Here is a 12,598-nt window from a genome sequence, read left to right on the forward strand (position 1 = left end):
AGTTTGCCAAAAGGCAGCAATTAGAGATATTCTTTTTCTGAAAATACTTTTCTCTTTTTTATAGCTTTATTGAGATGTAACAGAAAAATAAAAATTGTATATATTTAAGGTGTACAATGTGATGTTTTGATATACATATACATTGTGAAATGATTATCCCAATAAAGCTAGTTAACATATCCCTTACCTCACATAGTTAACACACTGTGTGTGTGTGTGTTTGCATGTGTGTGTGTGTGTGTGTGTGTGTGTATGTGGGGAATAAGAACAATTAAGATCTCTTTTAGCAAATTTCAAGTACACAATACAGTATTATTAACTATAATCACCATGCTATATAGATCTCCAGAACTTCATCCTTTGCATAATTAAAATTTGAGACTCTTTTTTTAAAAAATTTTTTTTCAACGTTTTTATTTATTTTGGGGACAGAGAGAGACAGAGCATGAACGGGGAAGGGCAGAGAGAGAGGGAGACACAGAATCGGAAACAGGCTCTAGGCTCTGAGCCATCAGCCCAGAGCCCGACGCGGGGCTCGAACTCACGGACCGCGAGATCGTGACCTGGCTGAAGTCAGACGCTTAACCGACTGCACCACCCAGGCGCCCCGAGACTCTTGAATTTATAGTAACTTACTTCAAATTCTGAGACAGAATAGGCAGGGGAAGTTAAGAAACAATTCTTTTTTTTTAGTGGTTTAGATGTTTATTGTTGATTTCAGTTAAAGGCTAGAAATGACTGCAATACCCAACATTAAAGTTCTGCTAATACAGAACTTGCATATATAGACCAGAGTAAACAATACCATAACACAGAACACTATCTGTTTTAGAGGATACTATTTACTATTAAGGAAAAAATGAAGTCAACATATACACGAAAGTGGAATAATTCTCAGGAATTCTTATTCTCAAGTGAAGAAACCATGATACAGAGCCATTATTTGATACTGTTTACTTTTCTTTTTGCTATACTTGTATATAATATTGCCTTTTAAATCATGCCCCGTATTCTCATATCTTTGTGCTCTACTCAAAAGTAGGATAGCATGTCCTTCTCAGACAGTTCTGCTTAGAAATCAGCACATGCTCTTTTGTACCTCCCCTCCCTTGTTCCACAGTGTTGCAAGCACAGTGAATATTTGGTTCATAACTGTGGACAGTAGGAAGAACACCAGCTTTGGAGTCAGTTCAGACCTGTGTCTGCTGCATTGCTGAAATCTTGGGCAAGTAAGTTACTTATTTTTCTGAATATGAATTTTCTCAACTGGCATATGGCAACAAAAATATGTCTATATCTATCTATTATGATGACTAAAGGAGCTAAAGCACATAAGCACTCAGCACAATGCTAGGTGCATAATAAGTGCTTCATAAATGACAGTTTTTATTAATTTAGTACAATGTTTAAGGGACTTGTTTAGATTTTATAAGCTCTTCTTTTCCAACTCTCCTTGAGCTGTATCACCCCAGCCTTCCCTGGTAAGCTTCTCTGGAAAGTTAAGTAATTTTTGCCTTTCCTGGTTCTTTTAAGCACTTTTTAAAGCAAAATTACCTATTTTACACTCAGTGCTTTAAAGAAGAATGCTCTCTGTCCTCTTGATTTCAAAAGAGAGTTTACCCTTTCTTTAGATTATTCTGCATGTTTATGGTTAAATGTATCACTGTGCATTTTAAGTTGAATATTACATATTATATAGGAGGCTGTCTAGCAAAACAGTTACAATTTAAAACAGATCAATAGTGTGGACTGAAAGCCAAAACCTGGGATAATGTCTCTATTAGACTCTCTTTTGATTTAAATTATATTGAAGGAATATAGTCTTATAAAGTAATTTTTAACAGATTTTTATTTCTTCATTTTCAGGTCTTTCAGCCTGGTATGGCAGAAAAACCATTGTGTATGCCCACACAAATACCCCATGATGAAGATACAGTTGAGTATATCTTTCAAATAGAACTTCCAATTTTGTACTTTAACAAGATTGGGTAATTTCAAAATGTTGATTCAGTAAAATGATATAGACATAGGTCATAAAGATTCGTGTTTGTTATGCTTGCACAAGAATTAAATTTTACATTGATTGGAGTTAAATACCAATATTGGTTTAAATACCTGTTCCCTGTTTCTTGAGTTTGCAGACCTTTTTGGTAGTATTCTTATTTAACACCAAAGAATAACAAACCTCCCATTAGGTGGGAAGAATAGCACTATTTTGATGCATGTGTTTGTGGAAATTTATGTGCTGATAATAAATAACTTTTAAGTGAAGTTATTTTAGGAAGTGGTTGGGTGGCTGTTTATTTCTTTGCTCAGTGGGAGATTGAAACAAGTTACATTTTAAGATAAGCCTCTGTACTAGGGACAACTTACAATAATTCACACACAAATTTACACTAAAAAAGAGAGTAGTATGCCTGAATGAGTGAAAAGTGAGTTTTAGAATTCCTTTTGAGCAGATGTCAAATATATATGTGAACATTGATCTATGTTAAATAGTGCTCATTTATGTCTTAGTACCTAATGGCTCTTTTGGTATTTTCTCTTCCCCCAAACATGCATATCCAAACTACCATATTTTTTTCTCTTTTCCTTCTCACTGTTACTCCTCTGAAGAGAATGGCTTATTCAATATTTGTTTTTCTATCAGTCCCATGCTTAAAATCACACTTGATCCACCTTTCATCTTCACTGCTTTTTAAACTACTGTCAAAGTCATGTCTCAGAAATGAAACCACTGACTTATGTCCATGACATAATATCTTTGGCCCCTCTTTTGCATTAAATCATGGTGAACATTCCTTTGTTTACATGATATTAAAATAATAAAATTTTAGAATTAGAAGGGATACCAAAGGCCAATTAGTCACACTTTAAGCTAAGGTAGAAATGCTCAGTACATACCCTTTAGCAAGTAACCTTCCAACTTTTTTTAACCATTTTACAATTGGCAACTTAGTTTGTTCCCTCATCATGCTCAAACAATAGGAAAGAGAAAACACTCCTCTCAACCTAGTTTTTCACCAACAGTAACTAATCTTTGGACAAGTTTTCATATCAGCACACAGATCAACCTTATTCTTTTTAATAGCTCTGTACTTTTGCTATTATAAATGTACTTTTTTTCAATAGCCAGACCCTCTAAGTAGTGGTAAGGTAACTTCTGGGCTTTTTTTTTTCTGTTTCTCTTTCTTCTTCCTCCTCCTCATTTTTTCTTCTTCTTTTTCGTCTTCACAGTTCTGTATCATGCTGCATTGAATATCCTCCTACATACTTTTTCATATATATGTTTCATGTATTTTGTTAGAAATGAAATTATTGGATCAGAAAGTATATGCAATTTAAAATTTGATAGTAATTAGCAAGTCACTCTATAAAGATATTATGTCAATTTATGCTACAGCCATCAATATGTGAGGATGTCTATCTTGGTTTTTTTTTTAATCTCTCTCCTGTATTGGAATTCAAGGCTTAAGTAGACTCATTTAATTGTTTTTTGTTGAAGTGTAATTAACATATTGTTTTATATTAGTTTCAGACATACAATATGATTAAACAATTCAATACATTACTCAGCGCTCATAATAATTAATGAACTCTTAGTCCCTTTTTATCTATTTCATTCATTCTCCCACCTTCCTGTTTTCTGATAACCACCAGTTTCTTCTTTGTATTTAAGAGTCTGTTTTTTTGTGTGTCTTTTTTTCTTTATGTTTTTTGTTTGTTAAATTCCAAATATAAGTGAAATCATATGATATATGTCTTTCTCTAAGTGACTCATGTCAGTTAGCATTATACACTTTGGGTCCATCCATGTTGTTGCAAATGGCAAGTTCTCATTCTTTTTTTACGGCCAAGTAATATTCTATTGTGTATATATGCCACATCTTTTTTTTACACCAAGTTTTTATTTAAATTCCAGTTAGTTGACATACAGTGTAATATCAGTTTCAGGTGTAAAATTTAGTGATTCAACACTTACATACAACACTCAGTGCTCATCACAATAAGTATCTTCCTTAATCCCCATCACTTATTTACCACATCACCCTTCCCACCTCCCCTCTGGTAACCATCAATTTGTTCTCTATAGTTAAGAGTCTGTTTTTCTATTTGCCTCTATTTCCCCCACTATGTTCATTTGTTTTGTTTCTTAAATTCCACATGAGTGAAATCATATGGTGTTTGTGTTTCTCTTACTGACTTATTTCACCTAGCACAATACTCTTTTGCTCCATTCATGTTATTGCAAATGGAAAGATTTCATTGTTGCTATTGCTGAGTAATATCATTTTATATATATATATATATATATATATATATATATAGCCAATTCTTCTGTATACATTTGTAGTCAATGGGCATTAGGACTCTTTCCATAATTTGGTGATTGTTGATAATGCTGCTATAAACATCAGGGTGCATGTATCCTTTTGAATTAGTATTTTTGTATCCTTTGAGTAAAGACCCAAGAGTGCAATTGCTGGATAATTGAGTAGTTCTATTTTTAAACCTCCATACCATTTTCAAAAATGTCTGCACAAATTTGCATTTCTGTCAAGAGTGCAAGAGGGTTCCTCTTTCTCTGCATCCTTTACCAACATCTGTTGTTTCCTGAGTAGTTAATTTTAGCCATTATGACAGGTGTGAGGTGGTATCTCATTGTGGTTTTGATTTGTATTTCCCTGATGTTGAGCAATGTTGAGCATTTTTTCATGTGTCTGTTAGCCATCTGGATGTCTTCTTTGGAAAAGTGTCTATTCATGTCTTCTACCCATTTCTTAACTGGATTATTTGTTTTTTATATGTTGAGTCCCAATAGTTTATTCTTGATTTTGTTTCTCTTGCCTCAGGAGACATATCTAGAAAGAAGTTGCTATAGCTAATGTCAAAGAGGTTATTGCATATGTTATTCTCTATCTCATATTTAGGTCTTTCCTATCTCACATTTAAGTCTTTAATCCATTTTGAATTTATTTTTGTATATGGTGTAAGGAAGTGGTCCAGTTCCTTTCTTTTGCATGTTGCTGAACAGTTTTCCTAACACCATTTGTTGAAGAGACTGTCTTTTTTTTCCATTGGATATTCTTTCCTACTTTGTTGAATATTAATTCACCACATAGTTGTGGGTTTATTTCTGGGTTTTCTATTCTGTTCCATTTATCTATGTATATATTTTTGTGCCAGTATCATAGTATTTTGGTGACTACAGCTTTGTAATATAACTTGAAGTCCAGAATTGTGATGGCTCCAGCTTTGCTTTTCTGTTTCAAGGTTTCTTTGGTTATTTTTAGTCCTTGTTCATTCCATACAGGTTTTAGGATAGTTTTTTCCTGGTTCAATGAAAAAATGCTATTGTTATTTTGATAAGGACTGCAATAAGTGTGTAGATTGCTTTGGGTAGTATGGACATTTAAACAATATTTGTTCTTTTGATTCAGGTCATAGAATGTCTTTCTATTTCTTTGTGTCATCTTTTGTTTCCTTCATCAGTGTTTTATAACTTTCAGGGTATGGGTCTTTCACCTCTTGGGTTAGGTTTATTCCTAGATATCTTATTATTTTAGGTGCAGTTGTAAATGGGACCAATTCCTTAATTTCTCTTTCTGCTGCTTCCTTATTGGTGTATAGAAATACATATTTCTGCATGTTGATTTTATATCCCGAGACTTTACTGAATTCATGTGTTCTAGACGCTTTTGGTCAAATCTTTTGGGTTTTCTATATGGAGTATTATGTCTTCTGCATATAGTGAAAGTTTGCTTTCTTCCTTGCTGATTTGGATGTCTTTTATTTCTTTTTGTTGCCTGATCGCTGAGGATAAGATTGCCGTACTATATTAAGTAGTAATAGTGGGAGAGAACATGCCTGTCTTGTTCCTGACCATAGAGGAAAAGCTCTCAGTTTTTCCTCACTGAGGATTATATTAGCTGTGAGTCTTTTGTATATGGCCTTTATGATGTTGAGGTATGTTCCATCTACCCTTACTTTGCTGAGGGTTTTTATCAAGAATGGTTGCTGTATTTTGTCAAATGCTTTTTCTGCATCCATTGAGATTATATGGTTCTTACCCTTTCTTTTCTTAATGTGATATATATATGGTTGATTTGTGAATATTGAACCACGCTTGTAGCCAGGAATAAATCCCACTTGATCATGGTGAATGATTTTTTTAAATGTACTGTTGGATTCGATTTGCTAGTTTTTATTGAGAATTTTTGCACCCATATTCATCAGTTATACTGTCCTGTAGTTCTTTTTTTAGTGAAGTCTTTATCTGGTTTTGGTACCAGGCTAATACTGGCTTCAGAGAATGAGTTTGGAGTTTTCCTGCCACTTCTATTTTTTGGAAATATTTGAGAAGAATAGATATTAACTCTTCTTTAATTGTTTGGTAGAATTCACCTGTGATGTCATCTAGCCCTAGACTTTTGTTTGTTGGGAGATGTTTTATTACTGATATAATTTCTCTTATGGTTATTGGTCTGTCGAAGTTTTCCTTTTACCTATTTCAGTTTTGGTAGCTTATATACTTCTAGGAATTTATCCATTTCTTCCAGTTTGTCCAATTTGTTGGCATATAGTTTTTCATAATATTGTCCAATAACTGTATTTCTATGGTGTTGGCTATTATTTCTCCTCTTTCATTTGTGATTTTATTTATCTGGGTCTTTTTTATTTTGTAAGTCTGGCTAGGGGTTTATCAATTTTATTAATTTTTTCAAAGAACCAGCTCCTGGTTTCATTGATCTGTTCTATTGTGGGTTTTTTGTTGTCTTTTAGTTTCTATGTCATTTATTTCTTCTCTAATTTTTGTTATTTCCCTTCTTCTGCTGGCTGCAGGCTTCATTTGTTGTTCTTTGTTGAGCTCCATTAAGGGTAAGATTAGATTGTTTATTTGAGATTTTTCTGGCTTGTTTAGGTGGGCCTGTATTACTATCTACTTCCCTATTAGGATCACTTTGCCACATCTCAAAGGTTTCAAACCGTTCTGTTTTCATTTTCATTTGTTTCCATGTATTTCCTTATTCTTTTATTTCCTGTGTGACCCATTCATGGTTTAGTTGCATGTTGTTTAACCTCCATGTGTTCAAGCTCTTTCCAGACTTTTTCTCATGGTTTACTTCAAGTTTGATAGTGTTGTGGTCAGAAAATATGCATGGTATGATCTCAATATTTTTGTCCTTTTGAGGCCTGATTTTTGACCTAGTATGTGATTTATTCGGGAGAATCTCCCATGTAGACTAAAAAGAATCTGTATTCTGCTATTTTAGATTAGCATGTTCTGAATATATCTGTGAAGTCCATCTGGTCCAGTGTGTCATTCAAAGCCATTGTTTCCTTGTTGATTTTCTGTTTGGATGTTCTCTCCATTGATATAAATGGGGTGTTAAAATCCCCTAATATTATGGTATTATTATCAATGAGTACTTTTATATTTGTTGTTAACTTTTAAAATATATTTTGGTGTTTCATGTTGGGTGCATAAATATTTATAATTTTTAGACCTTGTTGGATTGTCCCTCTTATTATGGCATAGTGCCCTTTTTGGTCTCTTACTACTGACTTTTTTTTTTTTGAAGTCCATTTTTCGTGTATTAGTATGACAACTCCACCTTTCTTTTCATGTCCATTGCATGTCAATATTTCTCAATCCCCTCACATTCAATCTGCAGGTGTCTTCAGGTCTAAAATGAGTCTCATAGGCAGCATATAAGTGGGTCTTGTTTTTTTAAATCCATTCTGACACCCTATGGCTTTTGATTGGAGTGTTAAGTCCATTTATATTCAAAGTAATTATTGATAGATATATTCAGTGCCACATCATTACTTGTTTTGTCATTGTTTCTGGAGATTTTTCCTGATCTTTTCTTGTCTTTGCCACCTTTGGTCTCTTCTTTCTTTGCCACTTTTGGTCTTTCCACTCAAAGAATCCCCTTTAATATTTCTTTCAGGGCTGTTTAGTGGTCAGTAATTCCTTTGGTTTTTGTCTGTCTGGGAAACTCTATTTTTCCTTCTATTCTGAATGATAGCCATGCTGGAAAATATTCTTGACTGCAGTTTTCCCCATTCAGCACTTTGAATATATCATGCCACTCCCATTTGGTTTGTCAAGTGTCTATTGAGAAATCTCCAGCTAGCCTTATGAGTTTTCCCTTGTAAGTTAAGGACTTCTTTAGTCTTGCTGCTTTAAAGATGTTTTCTTTCACTCTACTTTGCAAATGTAATTACAATATATCTTGCTGTTGGCTTGCTTTTGTTGATTTAAAAAAATTTTTAAATGTTTGTTTATTTTTGAGAGCCAGAAAGAGAGACAGAGTGTGAGTGGGGGAGGGACAAAGGGAGATGGAGACACAGAATCTGAAGCAGGTTCCAGGCTCTGAGCTGTCAGTACAGATCTCAATGTGGGGCTTGAACTCACAAACCATGAGATCATGACCTGAGCTGAAGTTGGATGCTTAACCGACTGAGCCACCCAGAGGCCCCATTTTGTTGATTTTGATGGGAGTTCTCTGTGCCTCCTGGATCTGGATGTCTGTTTCCTTCCTCAAATTAAGGAAGTTTTCAGCTACTATTTCTTCAAATAAATGTTTTGCCCCCTCTTCTCTGTCTTCTTCTTGTGGGACTCTTGTAATACAAATGTTATTACATTTGATGCAGTCATTGAGTTCCTTAAGTCTATCTCATGTTGCATAATTCTTTCTTATTTTGTTTAGCTTCTTTAATTTCTCTTACTTTGTCTTCTATCACTAATTCATTCCTCTGCTTCTTCCACTCTGCTATTCATTCCATTAAGCCTGTTTCCAATCTCATTTATTGCACTATTCATCTCTGATTGATTCTTTTTGAAGTCTTTTATTTTTTTTTAATTTTTTTTCCACGTTTTTATTTATTTTTGGGACAGAGAGAGACTCAGAGCATGAACGGGGGAGGGGCAGAGAGAGAGGGAGACACAGAACCGGAAACAGGCTCCAGGCTCCGAGCCATCAGCCCAGAGCCTGACGCGGGGCTCGAACTCACGGACTGCGAGATCGTGACCTGGCTGAAGTTGGACGCTTAACCGACTGCGCCACCCAGGCGCCCCTTTGAACTCTTTTATATCTGTGGTAATGGTCTCACTGATCTCTTCTTTTCTTTAAAAAAATTTTTTTTTAAGTTTATTTATTTTTGACAGAGAGAGAGACAGAGCATGAGCGGGGAAGGGGCAGAGAGAGAGGGAGACAGAATCTGAAGCAGGCTCCAGGCTGCGCTGTCAGCACAGAGCCCAACATGGGGCTTGAACCCACAGACCGCGAAATCATGTCCCGAGCTGAAGTCGGATGCTCAACCGACTGACCCACCCAGGCGCTCCTCTCTTCTTTTCTTTTAAAATATTCATTTTATTTTTTTTTGAGATTTTTTTTAAATAGACAGAGAGAGAGAGAGAGAGAGAGAGAGAGAGAATCCTAAGCAAGCTCCATACTGTCAGCACAGAGCCTGATGCAGAGCTTGAACTCATGAACCATGAGATCATGACCTGAGCCAAAATCAAGAGTCAGACAATTAGTTGAGTGAGCCACCAAGGTGCTCTTCTTCTATTCTTTTTTTAAACCCAGAGAATATACTTATTATTTTTGCTTTAAATTCTCCATCAGACATGTTACTTATATCTGCCTTTCTTAGATCTCTGGTTGTGACCTTATCTTGTTGTTTCATTTAGGATGAATTCCTCTGTCATGGCATTTTGTGTAAGTCTCTGCCTTCTTCTGTGTGTTACAAGCCTGTATGTTTCCTGCTCCCTAGAGTAATAGCTTATGAAGAAGAGGTCATAAATGTCCAGGGCCTGTCACTTTAGGAAGTGTCTCTGGTGTGTGCTGCATGCACTGCTATTTGCTCTATTCTTCATACCATGCGTCTGCAGGCTCTCCTTGCCTGCAGTGGACAATGTTGGGTCCCTGGCCAGAATGTGGAGTTTTAACTAGGTATGGCCTTATCTGTTTGTTGAATGAGACCTGATACTACTGAAGCCCTGCAGATCTTCCTGGTCAGGAGACATGGTGTGGCCAGGTGTTTATGCTGGTCTTTCTTCTGGGGAAGGGGCCTGCTGTGCTGGTACCGAGGTAAGCTTGACTGAGAAGGGCAGTTGTGCCAGAGTGTAGGGGTGTGGGATTTAGTGCAGGCAGGTTAGGCAGCCAGTCTTGGTACTGCCTGCTTACTGCAGGTGTGTCTATGTTTATATGAGGGTTGAAGGAGGGAACTGACATAAGCTGTCTCCTTTGTTCCTGTAGAGGTGACTCCTTGAATGCTGCCTCTCAGAGAAGCACTCCAAGAAGAGCAAATAATCTCTCCATGTTTGACCCAGGCATTTTTGAGATGTCTGTGTCCAGACTCTCTGCTTCTGGATTATTGCTTACCTTTTATCCGGGAGCAGCACAGTGCCCTCTGGGATCTCTCCCAGCCAAGCCTGCTGACTTTTAAAACCCCAGGCTAGGGGTGCCTGGGTGGCTCAGTCGGTTAAGCAGCCGACTGGCTCAGGTCATGATTTCATGGTCCATGAGTTCGAGCCCCACATCGGGCTCTGTGCTGACAGCTCAGAGCCTGGAGCCTGTTTCAGATTCTGTGTCTCCCTCTCTCTGACCCTCCCCCATTCATGCCTGTCTCTCTCTGTCTCAAAAATAAATTAACGTTAAAAAAAATTAAAAAAAAAAAACCTCCAGGCTTTAGGGACACGGTGTGGGCAAAGGCTTGTAGTAGTCTTCTTGGGGAGGAGCCAACTTCACTGGGACTGAGACAAGTTTGACTGAGAAGGGCAGTTGCACCAGAGCACAGAGGGTGAGACTTGGCATAAGCAAGTTAGGCAGCCAGTGTCAGTGCTGTGCTATTTCCAGCAGGTGGCTCTGTATATATGCTGGGGCGCTGCAGAGGGAAATAGCACCAGCTGGCTCCTTTGTCTCCAGAGAGTCAACTCTGTGAATGCTGGCTCTCAGAGATGCACTCCATGAGCAGCAAATAATCTCCCCCACTGTGTGCCCCAGGCATTCTTCAGATTACTTATCCCATGCCTTCTGCCTCCCCATTCCCCTCACTGTCTCCTCCCCCACCCCCCAGTTGTTTGCCTGCCTTATCTCTAGGAACAAATCAGTGTCTTCAGGGCTCAATCCCAGCAAAGCCTGTGGACCTTTAAAACTCATCTTTAAACGCTGCTGGTTGCAAGAACTCACAAAAAATCAACCCCTCTTGTTTTTCCAGCCAATGGCTTTAGGGGAAATGTTCTCCTTGTGTGTTCTTTCCCTTGTGTGCTCACTCTCTCTTGCTTTTTCCTGTGAACACAGCTGCTTCCCCTCTGCAGCACTTCTCTGCAGCATTTCTCCATTAAACCATGTCTCCACACTTCCTACATTCTTTGATGTGGCTTCTTTCTCTCCCTTTAGTTATGGAGCTTGTTCTGCCAGTCTTCAGGTTGATTTCTGGATTATTTAGAATGATTTGATAGCTATCTAATTGTGTTCAAGGGATGAGACAAGCCTAGGGTCCTCCTACTTTGCCGCCATCTTCTCCATTATTTTGTCTTCTGTGTCACTAATTCATTCCTCTGCTTCTTCCACCCTACTGTTCATTGCATCAGGCCTGTTTCTAACATCGTTCATTGTATTCTTTATCTCTGACTGATTCGTTTTAAGTCTTTTATATCTGTGGTAAGGGTGTCTGATGTCTTCCATTCTTTTCTGAAGCCCTGATAGTATTCTTATGATGGTTGCTTTAAATTTTCCATCAGACATGTTACTTATATCTGTTTCACTGGCCATGGCCTTATTTTGTTCTTTCATTTGTGATCAATCACTCCATCTTTGCATTTTGTTTATGTCTCTGCCTTCTCTCTGTTAGAAAAGCCAGCTATGTCTCTATTCTGAAATAATGGCCTTATGAAGAAGAGATCATGTAACATCCCCAGCCTGTCATTTCAGTAAGTGTCTGGATGTGTGTTGCATGCACTCTGCTATTGTGTTTTGGCTGCTCTATCCTTCAGGCCAGTCATCTGCAGAGGTTCTCCTTGCCTGTTGTGGGCATTGTTTGGTCCCTGGCCTAAATGTTGTGAGTTTTAATTAGATGTGTTCTGGTCTGCTTATGAAATGAGACCTGACACTACCTCCACCAGAACTAAGTGCCCATAAAATTCTCTGGTCAGGAGACATGATGTGGACAGGGGTTTGTGCTTGCCTTCTTAGGGAGGGGTCCACCCCATTGTGCTTGAGGCGAGCTTGAATGAGAAGGGCAGTCCCATCAGAGTGCAGGGAGTGGGCTTTGTGCAAGCAATTTAGTGTGGGCACTGCACTGCTTCCACAGGTGGCTCTTTGTTTATGCTGAGGGGCAGGGGACTGAAATGGTGCCAGGTAGCTCTTATGTTCCCACAGAGGCATCTGTGAATGATGTCTCTTTGGTATGTGCTCAGAGAAGAGCAAATACTTTCCCCACTGTGTGACCAGGCATTCTTTGGAGTTCTGTTTCCATGGGATCTGCCCCTGGGTTGTTTGCCTGCCTTATATCCAGGAGCAGAAAAATGCCCTTGGGGCTCTCTCCCAGACAAGCCAGCTCAACTTTAAAACTCCAGGCTTTAAGC

General features: G+C 37.8%; 1 protein-coding gene across 1 annotated transcript in view; it reads left to right on the forward strand.

Annotated features, from left to right (window-relative positions):
• The first annotated feature begins 1,144 nt into the window (after positions 1-1,144).
• The window catches only part of SEPTIN14 (septin 14), a 91,617-nt gene continuing 80,163 nt past the window's right edge, over positions 1,145-12,598 (forward strand). Inside the window, exons 1-2 of the mRNA XM_040455664.1 lie at positions 1,145-1,229; positions 1,867-1,935. Coding sequence (XP_040311598.1) covers positions 1,882-1,935 — 54 coding nt within the window. The 5' untranslated portion in view covers positions 1,145-1,229; positions 1,867-1,881. The remainder of the gene's footprint in view (positions 1,230-1,866; positions 1,936-12,598) is intronic.

Source organism: Herpailurus yagouaroundi, unplaced genomic scaffold, assembly GCF_014898765.1.
Source record: "Herpailurus yagouaroundi ecotype Mexico unplaced genomic scaffold, PumYag 216, whole genome shotgun sequence".
Taxonomy (NCBI): Eukaryota; Metazoa; Chordata; class Mammalia; order Carnivora; family Felidae; genus Herpailurus; species Herpailurus yagouaroundi.